A 17,559-nucleotide genomic window follows, 5' to 3' on the forward strand; every position below is an offset into this window, starting at 1 on the left:
GTGGAAAGACTCTGCAGTCGTGCTAATACAAGCACTCAATTGGTTTTCAAGAATTGACAGTTTCATCCTAACCCCGCCTCTTTCTCCTGTCATCACGCGATTGGTCAAAGTGAGTGCTATCAGAGTTGCCGAGTGATTTACGTCACTTTTCTCGCTTTACGTCCAAAAAGTTTTGAGGTCTGCAAGGCAGTACGCGTGTACGTGAAACGAGATTCGAACTGTCTGTCAGACCAACCAAGATGCCAGCACAAACGATTAGTGGGAAGGAGGTTTCGGCGTAAGTCTGGTTTTTGTCTGTTGTTTGTTTGTTGTTGATTTCATGTCACGTGCTTTACGGCAGTGCTGTTAATTTTAACCAGCTCAGCGCGGCATGGCCATATGTGCACCGCTTGCCAAATGAATCGCATTGTTTCACTCCCACTTCTGCAATGTCTGAATTATTTTCCGCCTCGTACCTGGATAAATAGTTAATTTGGTTAGCCCGCCTTTGCAGAATACTTTTTAATGTAAATTGTGGCGTCTGCTTGCTCCATAGCAGCAGATATGATGTGTTTAAAAATTAGGTGTTCAGGATGTGCATGCCTCCCGTGGCATGTTTTATATTTTTTATTTAAAATAAGAGAAACAAGCAATAACTCGTGCAATCCTCACTCCCACAGGCATTACTGTGTCTTGAGTGATCATACATTGCTGTATTATGTAACAAGTTAGTGTAGTTAATGTGACCTTTGTCCTCTTGGTCAGATAAACTCGGATGGTTCGATTACCAGGAGCATTTGTCTGCACTGTCTGTCGCAACAACATAACGTTTGATATTAAAATGTATCCAAGCAATACATAATAATGAAACATCACTTTTGAAAATGACATTGACTCGAAGTTGCATGTGCCAGTCATGAGACCTGACAGCCGTGCACTCATTAGCTCATCATTTATTACACCACGAAGCAACTGTCGAAAGGAATTGTGAAGCATGACAAAATCTGGCACACTACTCACTGTCTGTGTGAGTTTGTCTGATAGGTTTTGAATTTATACTTTTGCTATGAACCATTCAATTACTGAATGAATAGTTCACTTAGGCCATTCTTGTTTACAACACAGTTGCTAAAAATTCAGGGTACCTGTGACAAATCTGGAAAAAATGGCATTCACACTAAATCATAGTTCTGCATTATTTTGCTTTAAGGGCCTTTCTCAATTTCACCAGAGAGTTACACAAGTTCTTGTAACCTGAAACACAACTAGCGTACACATATTTCTTGCTTTAGATGCTTGAAAGTTAACTAAAATTTACCCCTCAAAGTCAACTCACTTTTAATGAGGATATTGCCCAAAAATTTGGTGAGCCTTTATAGTTGGTTGTTACTTTTTCAAATAATTAAAGCAATTAACAAACTTGTAGGTTTAGTCACGTTTATAGCCAGCAGAAGATGGACATTTCCCCTCTTAACTTGGTATGAGTAAATGCTGTCATGCATGTGTAATCAAGAGCCGTTAAATGACTTGCTGTGTGCAACATGTGCTAGATTAGATTAGGTAATCCCTTTTTAAAGTCACGGTTTGTCTCTCATTTTCATCAGATGTGGATAACAATGTGGGACTTTGTTTTTTGCAGAGGAAACAAACAATTACAATCAGTGTTGATATTGGTACCCATGGAGAAAATGATATTCGTTTGACCATTGTCTTGAGTGTTTGACCTTTGATTGGCTCAGCTGACTGAGTTTAGGTTTATCTGTCCACTCAACATGAAAATCGGCTTTGTTTCCCCCTTCCTCTCACCATTAAATGATTCAACTTAAAGAGAAACAACACAACCATTGTTTGGTGCATGTAGGCGGTCTGATCTTGCATGTACAACCCAGGATAAGTGCCAAGATAATATGGATATAAATATAATGAAAAAAAAAATGCTACAGTAAACCCCCGCTATCACAGTTCAGTTTTGGGGGTCCTGCTCTATCTCAGATTTTTTTTTCAAGTGTTATGATAGTGTTTATGCTGTTTTTTTAATACTGTTTGTACATTAGTCTTTCCCTCTCACTATATTATGTATTTTAATTTTTACATATTGGCTCATTAAAGGTTGGGAAACATTGCTTTAAGGATACACCTCTCTCTCTCTCTCTCTCTCTCTCTCTCTCTCTCTCTCTCTCTTTTCCCCCTTCTTTTCTCTTCAGGCAGGTGAGGGAGAAGTTGAAGAGGGATGTAGAGCAGATGAAGCTTCAGGATTCCAACTTCCAACCTGGTCTAGTGATTTTACAGGTTAACAGTCACTTGATTTGTGCACTCCATTTTTGATCACTGTATGCTCACATGATTTGCCATGTGCTCCTCCCTGTTTTTTTTTTGCTATTTTCCTAACTTTTCCACAATATGCCAGACGTTTTCAGTGATTCATACAGGAACACTGCATGTCTCTATAGGTTGGAGATCGTGACGATTCCAATCTGTACATTGGCATGAAGCTGAAGGCTGCTTCAGAGGCAAGTGATTTCATTTCCACCCTCACTTGTCCTATAAGATGTCTCCACTCATGTCTAATATAACCTCTTATATTTTTGGGTAGATTGGAATAAATGCCAAACACCTGAAACTTCCCAACACTGCAACCGAGGAAGAGGTGGGTACAATGTCTTGAACATTAACGCCTTTGAAATAAACCTTTAGACATAAGATGCTGAGGTCTTAAAAGAATGTGGGACAGTATAGAAAATTACAGTTAGATTTTTTTTTTCTCCTCCCTCTCAGATTCTTCATAACATAACAGAGGTGAATGAGAATTCTTCTGTCCACGGCCTCATTGTCCAGTTGCCCTTAGACTCCATCCACAAGATCGACACAGAGAAGGTGACAAATGCTGTGGCACCAGAGAAAGATGTAGACGGGTAAGCACAGGAGAGCTCCATCTACTTCGATTCACTTCTTTATGCAATTATCTCTATCTAGGTAATTCAGTTCGCTCGTTGTTGGTTATCAGGGTGAGGTTAAAAAAAACAAACAAACAAAAAACAACAAGACAAAAAATTAAACCATTTGTTCATCTAAAACATTTAGTATTTATACTAAATTGAAATAACTCTGAAGTGGATAATGGTAAGGTAAGACTGATTTAATGAGGCCTTTCGTCATTTGATTCTAGACGTAGTGCCCCAAGAGGGAAATGGAATTAATGCAGGCATTTCTCCTCAAGTCGCTATTAATTACCTACCTATGGCTACAGTATAAAATTGGTGGATGGATGAATGTTTTATTTGTGGAAAGTATTTGATAAGCATGAATGCAAAAAAGAGGAATGCTGAATAGAACAATACCGGAATAAACTTTTTCTATGATTTCCCCCGGCTGTGTGCCTGGCTTTAAGGGATGCGCAGTGCAACGTTGAAGTCGACTTGGATGCTGAGTGCTTGTTATAGATACTGAATGTGTTTGGGTCTTGTATCTGTTTTCAGGCTTACAAGCATAAATGCTGGGAAGCTGTCTCGTGGAGACCTGAGCGACTGCTTCATCCCATGCACTCCAAATGGATGTATGGAACTGATCAGACAGACTGGTAAGCAGAGCAAGATCACATCCTGTGTAAAGCGGCAAATAAATGTGTAAATTTGACACACCACAGAGAGAAGTGTTGTTGCCAAATTTGAATTAATGAAAAAATCGCCACACATTGTCATGAACAGTTTCCATTCGGTGGTTCCATCAAGTGTGCCCATGCGTACCCCAAGGGGTGGAGCTTAAGCGAATCGGACCGCTCTGCCGGCCGCTAATAGCCACCAGCTGGTGCGGGGCAGCATGGCTGTTCAACCCTCTGACATTCCAGGGTCTTTTAAAGTGGCTCTGTCCATATTGCGACAACTACAATACAAATCCCTCTTTCTTCTGCCTGCTGCTTCCTTGCAGGTGTGTCACTGGCAGGGAAACGAGCGGTTGTGATAGGCCGCAGCAAGATTGTAGGTGCGCCAATGCATGACCTGCTGCTGTGGAACCACGCCACCGTGACCACATGTCATTCCAAAACTGTGGAATTGCCTGAAGAGGTAACAACGACTGCATGTCAGCTCTAAATTATTCTCTAAATTAGGGGTGGGCAAAAGTATAGCCTTAAGGGCCTGCCTTTAATCCAGCCAGCCCATCGAGTATACATGATCTGTTGTCCTATTGTGTTATTGACATTTGTTGCATTCGTTTAGCTGCCCCCCCCTCCCACTGACACTGGTCAATTATGTATTCATTTATTTGTTGTTTAATTTTTATTTAATTATCTTGTTAAATAATTGGTTGATTTATTGTAAATAATACAAAAAATAAATAAAATAAAATCAATGAAGTAAAACATTTTACAAAACATTTTACATACAAAACATCAATCTCTTGCATTCTATTAAATTAATTAATTACGTTTATTAACAACAGTACAGTTAGATACTGAGAATTAATTTTATTTGTTAAGATTATTTTAGCGCGGAACAACATGTTATCTGTGGTAAAAGAAGGCACTGTCATTTACTGCGAGGTCAGCAATATGCCCTCAAAAAAAGTACACACCTTGTGTCAAAAGTTCCCAGACTGTTGATAAATATCGATAATTACAACATATAAACTGGCAACATGTCTTTTGCATTGTTCAGGGAGGTTTACTTTGTGATTAGTTTCTTTTCCTTGTCATAAGTGAAACAGGTTCTGCTCAAGTGTGTCGCTTTGCATGAGTTAAACTCACTGGATGGGTCAGAAAAGCTGATAACTACAGCGACCACATTGCTTACATTGGAAGCACTGGCTGCTTTTTCTAAGCTAGCTCCTCTTTAGTGGAAAGCACAGCAGTAGAAAATTGCGAAAAACGTGCTTACAGAGCCAGTAACCTCGAAAAATAATTGCTGAACAATCCAGCCCTAGTTGCTGGTCTACAAGTGTTTTTCATACAATTATTTATTGTCATTATGACTACTGATTTAGTTTAGGTTTGTGATAGGCTACTGCGTATTCCGACTTGTTGACATATTGAGGTTATGTTTCCAATGTCGGAACTCAACACTGACGTAAACCAAGCAATCCCTTTATCATCAATGCATTTTCTTTGCTGCTGATAACAAGACAATTCCTTTGCTTGCACCAAGGTTGGCAAAGCAGACATCCTTGTTGTTGGCATTGGGAAAGCAGAGATGGTGAAAGGGGAATGGATCAAGAAAGGGGCAGTAGTGATAGACTGCGGCATCAATCTCATTTCAGGTTCCATGCCTTTACATTTTGAGTTTAATCGTTCCTTTTTTTTTGTCAGTAAGTCAGTTGCAGTTACCTTCATTCCTTTTATTTGCTGCAGACGAGAGCAAACCCAGTGGCAAGCGTGTTGTGGGCGACGTCCACTACAGCTCAGCCAAGGAGCAAGCAAGCTTCATCACACCAGTGCCTGGAGGTGTGGGACCCATGACAGTGGCCATGCTGATGGCGGTAAGGATATTTCATAATGTCAAGTTCATAAACGGCTACATGGAATCATTTTACTTTCAAGAATCTTACCGGCAGAAGATTTCATATTTTGCGCACATGACACCTGACTGAAAGGCACCAATGTGTGCATCTGTCGATGTGTGTTTAGAACACAGTGTTGAGTGCAAAGCGTTTCTTGGAGAGCCATCAACCAGGGAGATGGACTATTTCTTATACCAAACTCAAACTCCAGAAGCCTGTGCCAAGGTATGTCATCAAAAACAAACCAAAACAAAACATTCAATTCACCTCGAGCAATGTGACATGGTTTTAATGGTGTTTTGTTTGGGGCGGTCATCTTTGTGCACTCACAGCGACATTGAGATTTCTCGCTCCTGTGTGCCAAAGCCCATTGACCGTCTGGCAAAGGAAGTGGGTCTGCTCTCAGACGAGGTGGAACTATATGGTAAAACCAAGGCCAAGGTCCAACTGAGCATCATCAAGCGGCTGCAGGCACAACCAGATGGCAAATATGTGGTGGTCACTGGGTATGCCGTACTTTTAACCCCCTCAACATTCCTGTCTGACTTGATGCATTTCATTCACGATTTGTCATTCGTATTGAAAATTTCGGCTTGCTTTTGGCTAAATGTTCCACATTGCGACCCCATCGTCATCCTAACATGCTGTTCAAATCCGACCTTACTGAGAGCTGTTCACAAATATACAAGATTGAAGGTACAAGATTTTGAGGTTTATTGCCTTACGCACTGTAAAAGAAAGACTGGTTTTGTGTACGGAGAGTCATGCTTTGAATCCAGCTGGCTGCAGCTGAAACTGTTGCTGTGCCTCCTGATCACAGAAGAGCTGCCCGTCATTGACGTAAATTAGTGACAAGGTGCCCTTCATTTTCACACATTCCGGGCAGTTCACTTCTTACTTCATTCATTGGCCCTCCATGGATATGAAAATGGTTGGGATTTTTCAGCAAGAGCAAAACAATGAAGTTAAACAAAGCTGCAGTTTACTATGAAGATAGTGTTCGTTGTTTTCCCTACAACTGCAATATTTGACATATTGTTAAATTAATAGCTCTCTGCCAGTGTGAATCAAAACCAAGCATGCCTATCTTTTAATTACAGCTCTCGAATTACATGTTACAGGTAACAGGGTACCTCAATGTTGTGACTGGATGGTTTGTCAGTGTTTCCCAAACTTTTATTGGACTTTTTTTTTTTGAACATAAAGAAAAAAATCTCGCACCATATTTCCAAACACAAACGTATCAAAAAGTGGATGCAGAGGTTAATTATGAATTTTGTGTCATCTAGTGGAAGAGTATTTACGGTAATTGTTCTTCTCTGACTACAGTGTAAGTTGCTGCCATTGATTTAGGAACAGAGATGGGCACTTTACGCTATTTTGCCAGTCTGTTCTCTGTCCTCCGTCTGTGACCTGGGTACCCTCCATCCGATCGATGTTCACCAAATTTCTATTAACATCTTTACGTGATGCTCACACCAACCTCTGAAAATATTAGAATGATGGCCCAAGGATTTTAAGGTGTTTTCCTCTTCATAGAGATGCTCACTACAAAGTTTAGGACAATTCACGAGAGAAAAACAAAACAAAACACACGTGTCTTGCCACATTACGCGATGACACACTTTGAAAAATATGCAGGACTCTTGCATTCAAACACTGATGTATTCATCGCATACAACGCCTGCCGACAGAATCTTATTTTCAGTAACGCCATGATTGGCTGTTGCAGATAAGACTGTCCATCCGTCAAACAAAAATGACATCATTGTTTCTTTATAGTTTTAATGTCTTGGTGATAAGCAAATCAACAATAATATTTCACAACACAACACTATGATAATAAATAAATTATAAAAACTTTACTTTTAGAAATCCGTGCCTCAAATCAGAGGAGCATCTTTACCGGCTGGATTGATAGTGAAATGGTGTCAGTCGGTACAGTATTTTATGTTCTCTGACTGTACACTAGAGGGCAGTGTTGCTATAAAAATAGTATTGAGATGATGCTGTTAACGAAATACAGTACAGTGATTGGCTACACTCTAGCCGTGTTATTTTGCCTCCTGACACCACATACTTAACCCGGTTAGAGACGATTAAAGGGACGGACGAAAACCCGCTTCCACCCTTGCTTAGTCCGTCCTTTAAAAAAACAAAACAAAAAAAAAAAAAACTTCCCATCCACCCCTCCATCCCAAAAATGGGCGTTCAACCGGGACGGACGGACGGACAGACGAACCATTCCATCCCAGGGACAGAAGGCCCATCTCAGCAAACAAAGATACATTAATCGTAGTAAGTCGTTTTCTAAGCAATTAAGTGAAATTAATTAATTCAGTACCAGCCAATTCTAGACCCCTTTTTTTTTTTTTTTAACCCTAAGTCTTGGAAAAATTAAAAAAAAAAAGTATCTGGGGTTGAACGTGTGGAGTGTGAAAAGACATAAATATGTCTTTGGGAGTGAATGAGTTAAGGTCCCGTGGAGCCCCGGCACACTTTTTGGAATTATTGGTCTAAAGATTTTGCTGACATGATTTTCTATGTGTAGTATTACTCCGACTCCACTGGGGGAGGGGAAGAGCACCACCACCATCGGCCTGGTCCAAGCGCTGGGAGCCCACATGAAGCTGAATGTTTTCGCTAACGTCCGTCAGCCTTCGCAAGGACCTACATTTGGCATTAAAGGTGATCTGAATTGAGATGCTGTTAAAATTGGAACCTCGAGTGCCACACATTTTATATTCAAGAGTTTTACCTTGTCTGCAGGCGGTGCTGCAGGAGGGGGATATTCTCAAGTCATTCCAATGGAAGAGGTACCTTACCGTACTTCAAAACGCTAATTGCCATTCTAATCTATGAAACAAAAAAAATGCACTCCAACGCATGGGAATCCAGCCCAGAAGCACATAGCGAAAATCTGCGAGTAATTGACAGTCCCGCCGAAGGGTTGAATGCCGATAGACACCACAAGATAGCAGCAAAGGACTTTTGTCTAAATCAGTGTTTCCCAACCTTTATCGAGCCAAGGCACATATTTTACATTGGAGAAAAAAATCATGGTACACTACTTCACAAACCAATTGACAAAAAGTGGATATATAGGTTAAAAATGTACCTTCTGTATAAATAATTTTCTGCCCAAGTAACTGACAGTTGAAAATTTCCTGCGGCACACTTGATCACCTCTCATGGCACACTAATGTCCCACGGCAAGCTGGTTGGGAATCACTGGTCTAAAAGCTCTCAAGCCACTTCAAATTGTTTCCATGGCAGGAAGTTTCCACGTGATGGCGCCAGAGCAATACTGGTATTGCGTTGGCTGAAGCCAGTGATGGGCAACTGACCGCCCACACTCAAGTGGCCCTCAATCTTGCCAACATGCAAAGGGATACTTGTAGTTTGTGTTTTTTGTTTGAAACATATCTTTTGTGACACCAGTCCTGCAATGTTTCTGACCCAAACATATACCGTATACCAGTATGTATTTTTATTTGCTTGTATTGTTTTCCATAAATAGTGAACTAGTTTTCTTTTCAGTTCAACCTCCATCTCACTGGGGACATCCATGCGATCACAGCATCCAATAACTTAGTGGCTGCTGCCATTGACGCCCGCATGTTCCATGAGGCCACACAAAGCGACAAGGTAACTCCTCTTTTAATGTCTGTTATTAATTTTTATTTGGATCATAATTTTAATTGCTGTCCTTGTCTCTGTGCAACTTCAGGCTCTGTACAATCGCTTAGTTCCCCTCAGTGGAGGACAAAGGAAGTTCTCCCCGGTCCAGATCAACAGACTAAAAGTACTTGCTCTAATTAGTCTCATCAGTTCTCTTCGTTCATTGCAGTGCCGTCAAAATCATGCTGTTTGCTATTCTTTTTAGAAACTAGGCATCGACAAAACGGATCCCACCACCCTGACTGAGGATGAGATCTCCCGCTTTGCCCGTTTGGACATTGACCCAAGCTCTGTGACATGGCAGAGAGGTGAAAAGATACCAGAAGTATTTTAATCATCATAAGTCAAGCATGTCCCCTTCAATCAATTTGCTATGTTGTTTTTTTTTTCCCCATACCTCAAGTGCTGGACACCAATGACCGATTCCTCAGGAAGATCACTATTGGACAGTCGCCAACTGAAAAGGGCTACACAAGAGAGGTACATAGAAGACATCAAACGGTAACATTTATGTGAGGATTTTTTAGGACTATTTTAAGTTTGATTTAGAGGAAGAACCCAAACAGGTTCTTAGGGGGAGCTAATTGAAACGATGGCGAGTGATGCACACAAAATGCATACTTCATTAGGTGCAATTGCACAATCCAGTGAGGACCAAAGTTTAAAAGCAAAACATGCCTTCAGTACTGCATGAAATATGTTTTGAATTGAATACCTCTCTGACAGGGTCATCAAAACTGAGTCTTAACTTTGTCAAGGCATTTTTTTTTTTTTTTTTTAAATACAGCTCTTGTAATGGAAATCATTAGGTGATGCAGGGATACCTATTGCTGATACCTATTGGTGATTGTGCAAAAAATGAGCAGGAATTCAGTAGGCATTTGTTGTACAATAACGGGCACGTATATATATATATATTTTTTGTTACCCTCCAGGCCCAGTTTGACATCACAGTAGCCAGTGAAATCATGGCGGTCCTCGCCCTTACCAGCAGCCTCGAGGACATGCGTGAGCGGCTAGCCAAAATGGTTGTGGCCACCAGCCGTGGTGGACAGCCCATCACCACTGAAGACCTGGTCAGAAGCATTGACTGACTACAATTAGTGATGATGTGGTACTTTGACTTGCATTTTTTTTTTTTTAAGTTACAAGCTGTCGTTTGGTCAGGTTTATTTAAAAAAAAAAAAAAAGGCAAAATTTGACTTGTTAAGTTACACCGCATCTAAAGTGAATTGCAGGGACAAAAAAGGAAGAAAAAAAAAGAAGAGCCACACTCATAGGTGCACTTTCAGATGTTTATTGAATGGGAAAAGTAGCCAAACACACAAATACAAAATGAAAACCCTGGCAAGGAGCATGAACTCCAGCAGACGTCATGGAGTCAGAACTTCTGCTGTCATTTACAAGGCCACACCCCCATAAAACTACAGTACTACTGTGTTTTGATGTGACTTTCGTGTTAATTCCTCTTCATAAAACAAATGTATTTCGTATACATTGTCTCTTTTACTATCCTTTTGTTTTATATCCTTTTATGTTTTATATTCTACAATACAGTTCTTTTTTTTCTTTCTGTCCAAACCCTAACAAAATACCTTTTATGAGGGGGCTTGAATGGATTAATGGCATTTACATCTATTTCAAAAGGAACGTTTGTTTAAATATATGGTATGATCGAGTTATCAAGTGAGTCAAGGTACCACTATAAATTTGCATGCTCTGTATCTCAATTAGACAAGCAATAACAAACAGCCAGTAACAAGATGACAGTCAACGTTGTGCAAAAACAGAACAAAATATTTATGTTTCTATATGTTTTATAGGGTGTGTGTGGTGCGCTAACTGTGCTCATGAAAGACGCCATCAAGCCAAATCTTATGCAGACTCTGGAGGTGGGTGAAACATTATACAACTACCTGTTACTAACTAGTTAATGGCTTGAGTAAGAACTGTTAGGGGAAAAAGAGAATTGTGTGCAGACGACCTGATTTAATTCTCAATTTTGAGTCTCGTTTGAATCATCCAATTCTGCAGGGAACACCTGTGTTTGTCCACGCCGGGCCTTTTGCCAACATCGCCCACGGCAATTCCTCCATCTTGGCTGATAAAATAGCTTTGAAACTGGTTGGACCAGAGGGCTTTGTTGGTAAGTGGATCAGAATGGTTCTTGTTTATGTGATGTGTGTTCTAATATATTCTTGGCAACATAACGCTGTGAATCCTCCAGTTTTCAATCTGATTGACTTTGTGCTCACATCCATTGTGCCTTTTGCCAAACAGTGACAGAGGCTGGCTTTGGTGCCGATATCGGGATGGAGAAGTTCTTTAACATCAAGTGCCGATACTCCGGCCTGAGACCCCACGTGGTGGTTTTGGTGGCCACTGTCCGAGCCCTGAAGATGCATGGCGGCGGGCCAACGGTGTGTTTTCCCTCAATCTCTTATCAACACAATAATTATTTTATTTTGTTTTGGTCATTCTTAACAACATTTTATTCAGTATGACCAACCGTATTTCTCCTTTAAAAGAGTAAAGTCCATCCATTTTCCAGAGTACTTGTTCTCATTAGTGTATGTCTTGAGAGCTGGAGCCAAACAACCATTCACCCTTGCATTGACACCGATGAACAATTTAGTTCTCAAACTTAACCTAATGTTAGAATGTGGAAGGAAGCTGGAGTACCCTGATAAAACCCACGCAAGTATTAAGAGAAAATAAAGACCACACAGGAAGGCTCAGATGTGAACCTCTAACAGACTCGCTAAGCGGATTTGCAAACCAGCACACTGACCAAATTAGAAGGTCAAAGAGCAGTAATTCCTTTCACTTAGCCCATGTGTGTCTCTGCCTATTAGTCTGAATTTTAATACATTCGTTCCATTAATGGATAAATCTGACTCTTAAAAAAAAATTACATACTTTTTTTCTAGGTTACTGCTGGTATGCCGCTCCCAAAGGAATATATTGAGGAGGTAATGTACTCTACTGCTTGACAGTGTTTCCCACTCACAGAGTCTATACTCTATTTTTAGTTTCTTCTTCTTCTTTCTTTTTTTTTTTTTTTTTTTTTAAATCTGGCAAAAGCCATTATCATCTGATCTTCATAAACTCCGATGCAGTCTCCATTTAATACAGATGATAAATATAGAATGTGATGTGGGCTACTACAGTACGAAGATGGGCCCTCTCATGCATGTTGAACACACACACAAAAAAAAAAAAAATAAGCTACCGTGTACTTCGAACATGGAAAAAAAGTACACAGATCAACACCCAGACATAACCCCGCTTTTGTGTGTGTGCGTGTGCGCGTGTGGGTAGAACCTTGAGCTGCTGGAGAAAGGCTGCAGTAACATGAAAAAGCAGATTGAGAATGCCAATCACTTTGGTGTGCCGGTGGTGGTGGCTGTCAATGCTTTCAAGTAAGTCCATCCTTGTTTCTTGAAACACACTGGTGGTTGCTGTCAAGTTCGCCAGCTCTCAGATGGTTAGCCAATGTTAGCTAGTAGCTGCTCTAACACGGCTCACCTGACATACTCAACATTTTATTTACCCACATGAGTTATTGTGAAATGTCCTTGGGTCTCGTGAAATGCACTATACACGTTGACGCTGAGTGTTGTTGTTACTGGTAAAACCATTGATTTAGTGTATATCACTGAAGTCTCAGCTAACTTCAGTACGACTGTACAGTGGTGCCTTGAGAACATGAGTTTAATTTGTTCTTTGACCATGCTCGTAACTCAAAACGCTCGTATCTCAAATCATCCTTCCCAATTGAAATGAACAATAATGCCGTTAATCCATTCCAGGGATGTCACGATAACAGCAGATCGTGATATTAAAAGTGCCGTGATGTCGTCGTCAGGTCACGATATTAAAAGCTACAAATCTATTGAAAAGGGCAGATTGTTTTCTATTTGTGCTGTTCCACCACCCTCTCGTGATGGTTTATCCATTGTGCTATCGTTGTTGCTCCACAGGACCGACACTGATGCTGAGCTGGACCTGGTCTGCAGCATCGCCAGAGGTGCCGGGGCCTTTGATGCTGTGCGTTGCAACCACTGGGCCGAGGGTGGAGCGGGTGCCCTTGCTCTGGGGCAGGCCGTCCAGAAGGCCTCAAAGACCCCGAGCAGCTTCAAGTTCCTCTATGACTTGGAGGTATGCATTCAAGGCAGCCCGTCACCTGAAAATTGCACTTCTGTAAATGTTTGCGTTCAGCCAAATAATTGTGGGTATACTGCTCCTTCATTTTTAGCTTCCTATTACTGAAAAGATCCGAATAATTGCCCAGAAGATCTATGGAGCAGATGATATTGAGCTTCTCCCAGAGGCCCAGCACAAAGTGGAGCTCTACACCAAACAGGTCTGCAGCTCACTATGTCTTCTTGTTTCCTTGTAGGGAGGGATGAGAGGTTCATCAGAAGTTGACCGTGAATACATTTCGATTTTGAATGACTCTCAGTAGAATGCAGATCTCTACCTAGGTCACACAATATTGACAACTTCTTGGAATAGGTAATAATGCTGTATTTAGAAAGTTATCAGCATCAGAAACGGATGTAGGCAGAGGGCAGACCTGAGTTGTGAATACTTCTGGATCGGCAACTTTTGCCCTTAACAGACTGTTCCATGTTTATTGATATTCGGGTTACACTTTGTTTTCGTTATAATGCTGAAAAATCACTAACCGAGAGAACAATCTTCTCTACTGAGGTAAAACCATGTTTTTGTTCACTTTTTTTCTGTCAGGGGTTTGGCAAACTCCCAATCTGCATGGCGAAGACTCACCTGTCGCTCTCCCACGAGGCAGATAAGAAGGGTGTGCCCACAGGCTTCGTTGTGCCAATTCGAGACATTCGAGCAAGTGTTGGTGCGGGTTTCCTCTTCCCGCTTGTTGGCACGGTGAGTTTTTGTCATTATTGTACTCCATTAGCCTATGAATAACCTCGGTCAATATCCATCATTGTTTGTGAGTATAGTTACAATGCCTTATTCATGTCTCTTGCTGCTAGATGCCCACAATCCCTGGCCTGCCCACCAGGCCTTGTTTCTATGACATTGACCTGGATCCTGAGACTGAACAGATCAACGGGCTCTTCTGAGCTTCTGCGCTGGATGTTGGTAAGGAAGTGACCTGCGGACATTAGTCATACAGCACTGTGCAAGTCTTAGGCCACCACCAGATTTCTTTTGTTTGTCATCTTAATAACCTTTTTTCGACGCAGTATTTTTGACAAAACAAATCAAAAAAATACCACACACAATCATAATGGCAACACTTGTCTATTTGAATCTTCATTGAATCACCAAGTAGCCTGACAGCAGCCAGTAAAAAAAAAAATATATATACATACATATAATGTGTGTGGGTGTGGGTGTGGGTGTGTGTGTGTGTGTTATTATTTTCACTGTTGTTACTTGGACTCAGACTTATGCACAGTCACTGTATTTAGGATTTTTCAGCAATGTGATAAATGTTTAAATCGTTGTTTCCCCTTTGTTTTACCAGGGTGGTACACTGCTGTGTCATAATCAAGTTCTGGAAGTACCTTCAACTCATGTCTGAAATAACACTTACCGTAATTTCTCGAGATAACAAACAGAAACTCATTCAAAATCAAGGGGAGTATCATACATCGGTTAAGGGGAAAACAACAAAACTTTGTATCGACATTTATCGGTACCTCGGAGTTGTGAAAAAGATAACTTTTATTCAATATAATATTTAATGTTGAATGTTTCATATATATACTGGAACGGGTAGAGCCGAACAAGTAAATGGCCAGAAACAGTAACAAATATGTCTTAATCAATGTCGTGTTTTGTATAAAAGTGGCCATATAGTCTTTTTTTTTTTTTTTACACAATGCAAAGTCATCCATCATATTTGGAAACATTTGCCACATACGCGTTTTTTTTTTACTTTTGTGCCATCATACGATAGGCTTGAAACAAGGAAAGAGAACTTCTTTTTGCACAAAAAAAAATATGTCAAGGAACCCAAATTTGTCACATCACTCTGCGGATAATACTAACATTTTGCGTGTGGATACCAGCAAATCAGGGGACTGTGTAAGACAAGAGTGCAGAGAAAAAGCTGTGTAGAAGGGCGAATTTTGGGGGTGTATAATACTTGTGATTGTGTTATTCTCGAGGAATTACGGTTGCTTTGCCTGACTACTGAACCTCTTGGTACTTAGAAATTGATAACCAACAATTTTGTCATAAGTTTCCTCAGGCTGTCTTATCATGATAAATACTGTCTCTATTTCTATAACTACATTTGGATACCCTCACTTATGAAAAACATTCCATATCAAAATGCCTATATTTTGAATTGCCTTAAGTATTTCAAGCATTGTATCACAGTGCCTAAACTGATGAATCAGACAATTCAGCTCTAATAAAATATTTTTTATCAAAAATATTTTTTCATCTTGAATGTTATTTTACTTTTGTGTCTTTTAACAGGGTGATGGAGTAGTGTTACATTTGCCTGACTTGGCTGCAGGCACCATGGGTTCAATTCCCACAGTAAATGGTTGTTAATTTCTGTGTGCCTCGCCACTGACAAGCAAGTAGCGACAAGCTGAGGGTGGAATTTGCCTTTTGTCCAAAGTCACCAGGGATAGGCTCGAGCTGATTTTGGTATTGAAAACAAATGGAGGGACTTTTAATAGAGACCAAGCACCAATATGAAGATAATCCCAATCTCCAAATGTGTCATTTTTAAACCTGTTTGGACAACAAAGTAATTGCAGCTAACTTTCATTTCTGACCTATCATTCTAAGAAAAAACATGACTCAAATGGCACCTTTATGTTCTGTAGAGGGACTAAATCCCCCAGTGATGCTTTCATTCAGGTCCTGAATAAGCAAAGCAGCCCCAGACAATCGCACTACTACCACCACCATGTTAGACAATTGATATGATGTTGTTTTTCTGAAATGCTGTGTTATATTTATACCAGATGTAAAAAGACACACAGCTTCCTAAAAGTTAAAACTTTTGGCTAATAAATCAATCCAATATTCTCCAAAAATTCTTGGGAATCATTCAGATGTATTTTGCAAAAGAAAGACAAATCTTTATGTTCTTTCTGTTCAGCATTACTTTTTGCCTTGGAACTCTGCCACAGATGTCATTTTTGCCGATTCTCTTCCTCATTCTTGAGTCATGAACAATGCCCTAAACTGAGGCGAGGGAGGCTAGCAGTTCTTTAGACGTTGTGCTGGGTACCCTTTTGACCTCCTGGATGAATCATCGCTGTCCTCTTGGCGTAATTTCTGTAAACTGGCCACTCCTGGGGAGGTTCGTGACCGTTTCATGCTCGCTCAATTTGTGGATAATGGCTCATCGTGATTTGCTGGAGTCCTCAAGCTTTAGAAATGGTTTTGTAACCCTTTCCAAACTGATAGAAGTCAATGACTTAATTTTACATCTGTTCTTGAATTTCTTTGGATCGCGGCATTTTGTTGCATTTAAAAAAAATCTTTTGGCAGGCTTAAAATTTTGTCAGACAGTTTTCTACTGGGATAGGTTCCAGCACAATTACGCCCCTCGTGAAGATAAGCAGTTTGGATAATGGATGGATGACAGGTTCTATTTAGGTGATTTCTTGATTGAACAGATATGGAGATCAGGCTTGGGTGTTGTCAGTGAGAATTAACTGAACAATGTGATTAGCCACAGTAAATTCATGATTTAACAAGGGTGGAAGTACTTTTTCCACACACAGAATCAGGTAGCCTTGAATCCCCCTCCCCCACTTTAATAATCAAAACCAATTAAAAATGGCATTTTATGTTTACTCAAGCGATGCGAAATAATAAAACCTTTAGAAGGGGTGGCAATACTTTTCAAGTGTTTTAGACAGAACAGAAGTCAGTTTTGGTTCTTTTTAGTCAGCAGGGGGCAAGATTCTATTTTGTGTTGGTGATTGCAGCTCATCATCACTCAACACAAGTCATGTTTACAGGGTATCTCTTCTCCCTCATGGTTGTCAAAAGTATTTTATTTTCAGCTGAAGCAAATATCGATGTTGTTTGACGGACACGAGCGGTGGCCAGGATGCTACATGGAACAAACACAACACCATTCAAAGTGGGACAAAGTGGATTTAAAATGCTGCATTTAGTCTCTCCCAAGAAAAAAAAAAAATTAACTTCTGATCTTAACATGATACATAATGTATAGCTTGTGCTTAATTTATCATTCAGTCATTTTTTCCAGAGACAAAACAAGCCACATGGAACATTTTATTCCGTCTATGTCCATATATGTAAAATGCCAAATAGTCACTTTCTCTCGCTTGAGCACCATGAACACTCAAATTAAAATGTGCTGTCCTAATTATTTTTCTCTCTTATACTGGATGTTTAGCAGGTAGTGTACACGGTTTAGCT

General features: G+C 40.3%; 1 protein-coding gene across 1 annotated transcript; it reads left to right on the top strand.

Annotated features, from left to right (window-relative positions):
- The first annotated feature begins 146 nt into the window (after nt 1-146).
- mthfd1b (methylenetetrahydrofolate dehydrogenase (NADP+ dependent) 1b) lies at nt 147-15,580 on the top strand. Its single transcript, XM_019887202.1, has 28 exons — nt 147-277; nt 2,184-2,268; nt 2,430-2,489; nt 2,573-2,626; nt 2,755-2,891; nt 3,456-3,556; nt 3,904-4,040; nt 5,118-5,229; nt 5,321-5,448; nt 5,597-5,694; nt 5,802-5,975; nt 8,021-8,157; nt 8,239-8,285; nt 9,010-9,117; nt 9,200-9,274; nt 9,356-9,458; nt 9,554-9,630; nt 10,086-10,226; nt 10,974-11,042; nt 11,185-11,296; nt 11,431-11,570; nt 12,081-12,122; nt 12,472-12,572; nt 13,134-13,311; nt 13,409-13,516; nt 13,903-14,055; nt 14,166-14,274; nt 14,663-15,580. The coding sequence occupies exons 1-27, from the start codon at nt 240-242 to the stop codon at nt 14,253-14,255; spliced, it is 2,805 nt and encodes a 934-aa protein (XP_019742761.1). The 5' UTR covers nt 147-239; the 3' UTR covers nt 14,256-14,274; nt 14,663-15,580.
- Nucleotides 15,581-17,559: the final 1,979 nt, after the last annotated feature.

This window comes from Hippocampus comes, unplaced genomic scaffold (assembly GCF_001891065.2).
Source record: "Hippocampus comes isolate QL1 unplaced genomic scaffold, H_comes_QL1_v1.1 scaffold176, whole genome shotgun sequence".
Taxonomy (NCBI): domain Eukaryota; kingdom Metazoa; phylum Chordata; class Actinopteri; order Syngnathiformes; family Syngnathidae; genus Hippocampus; species Hippocampus comes.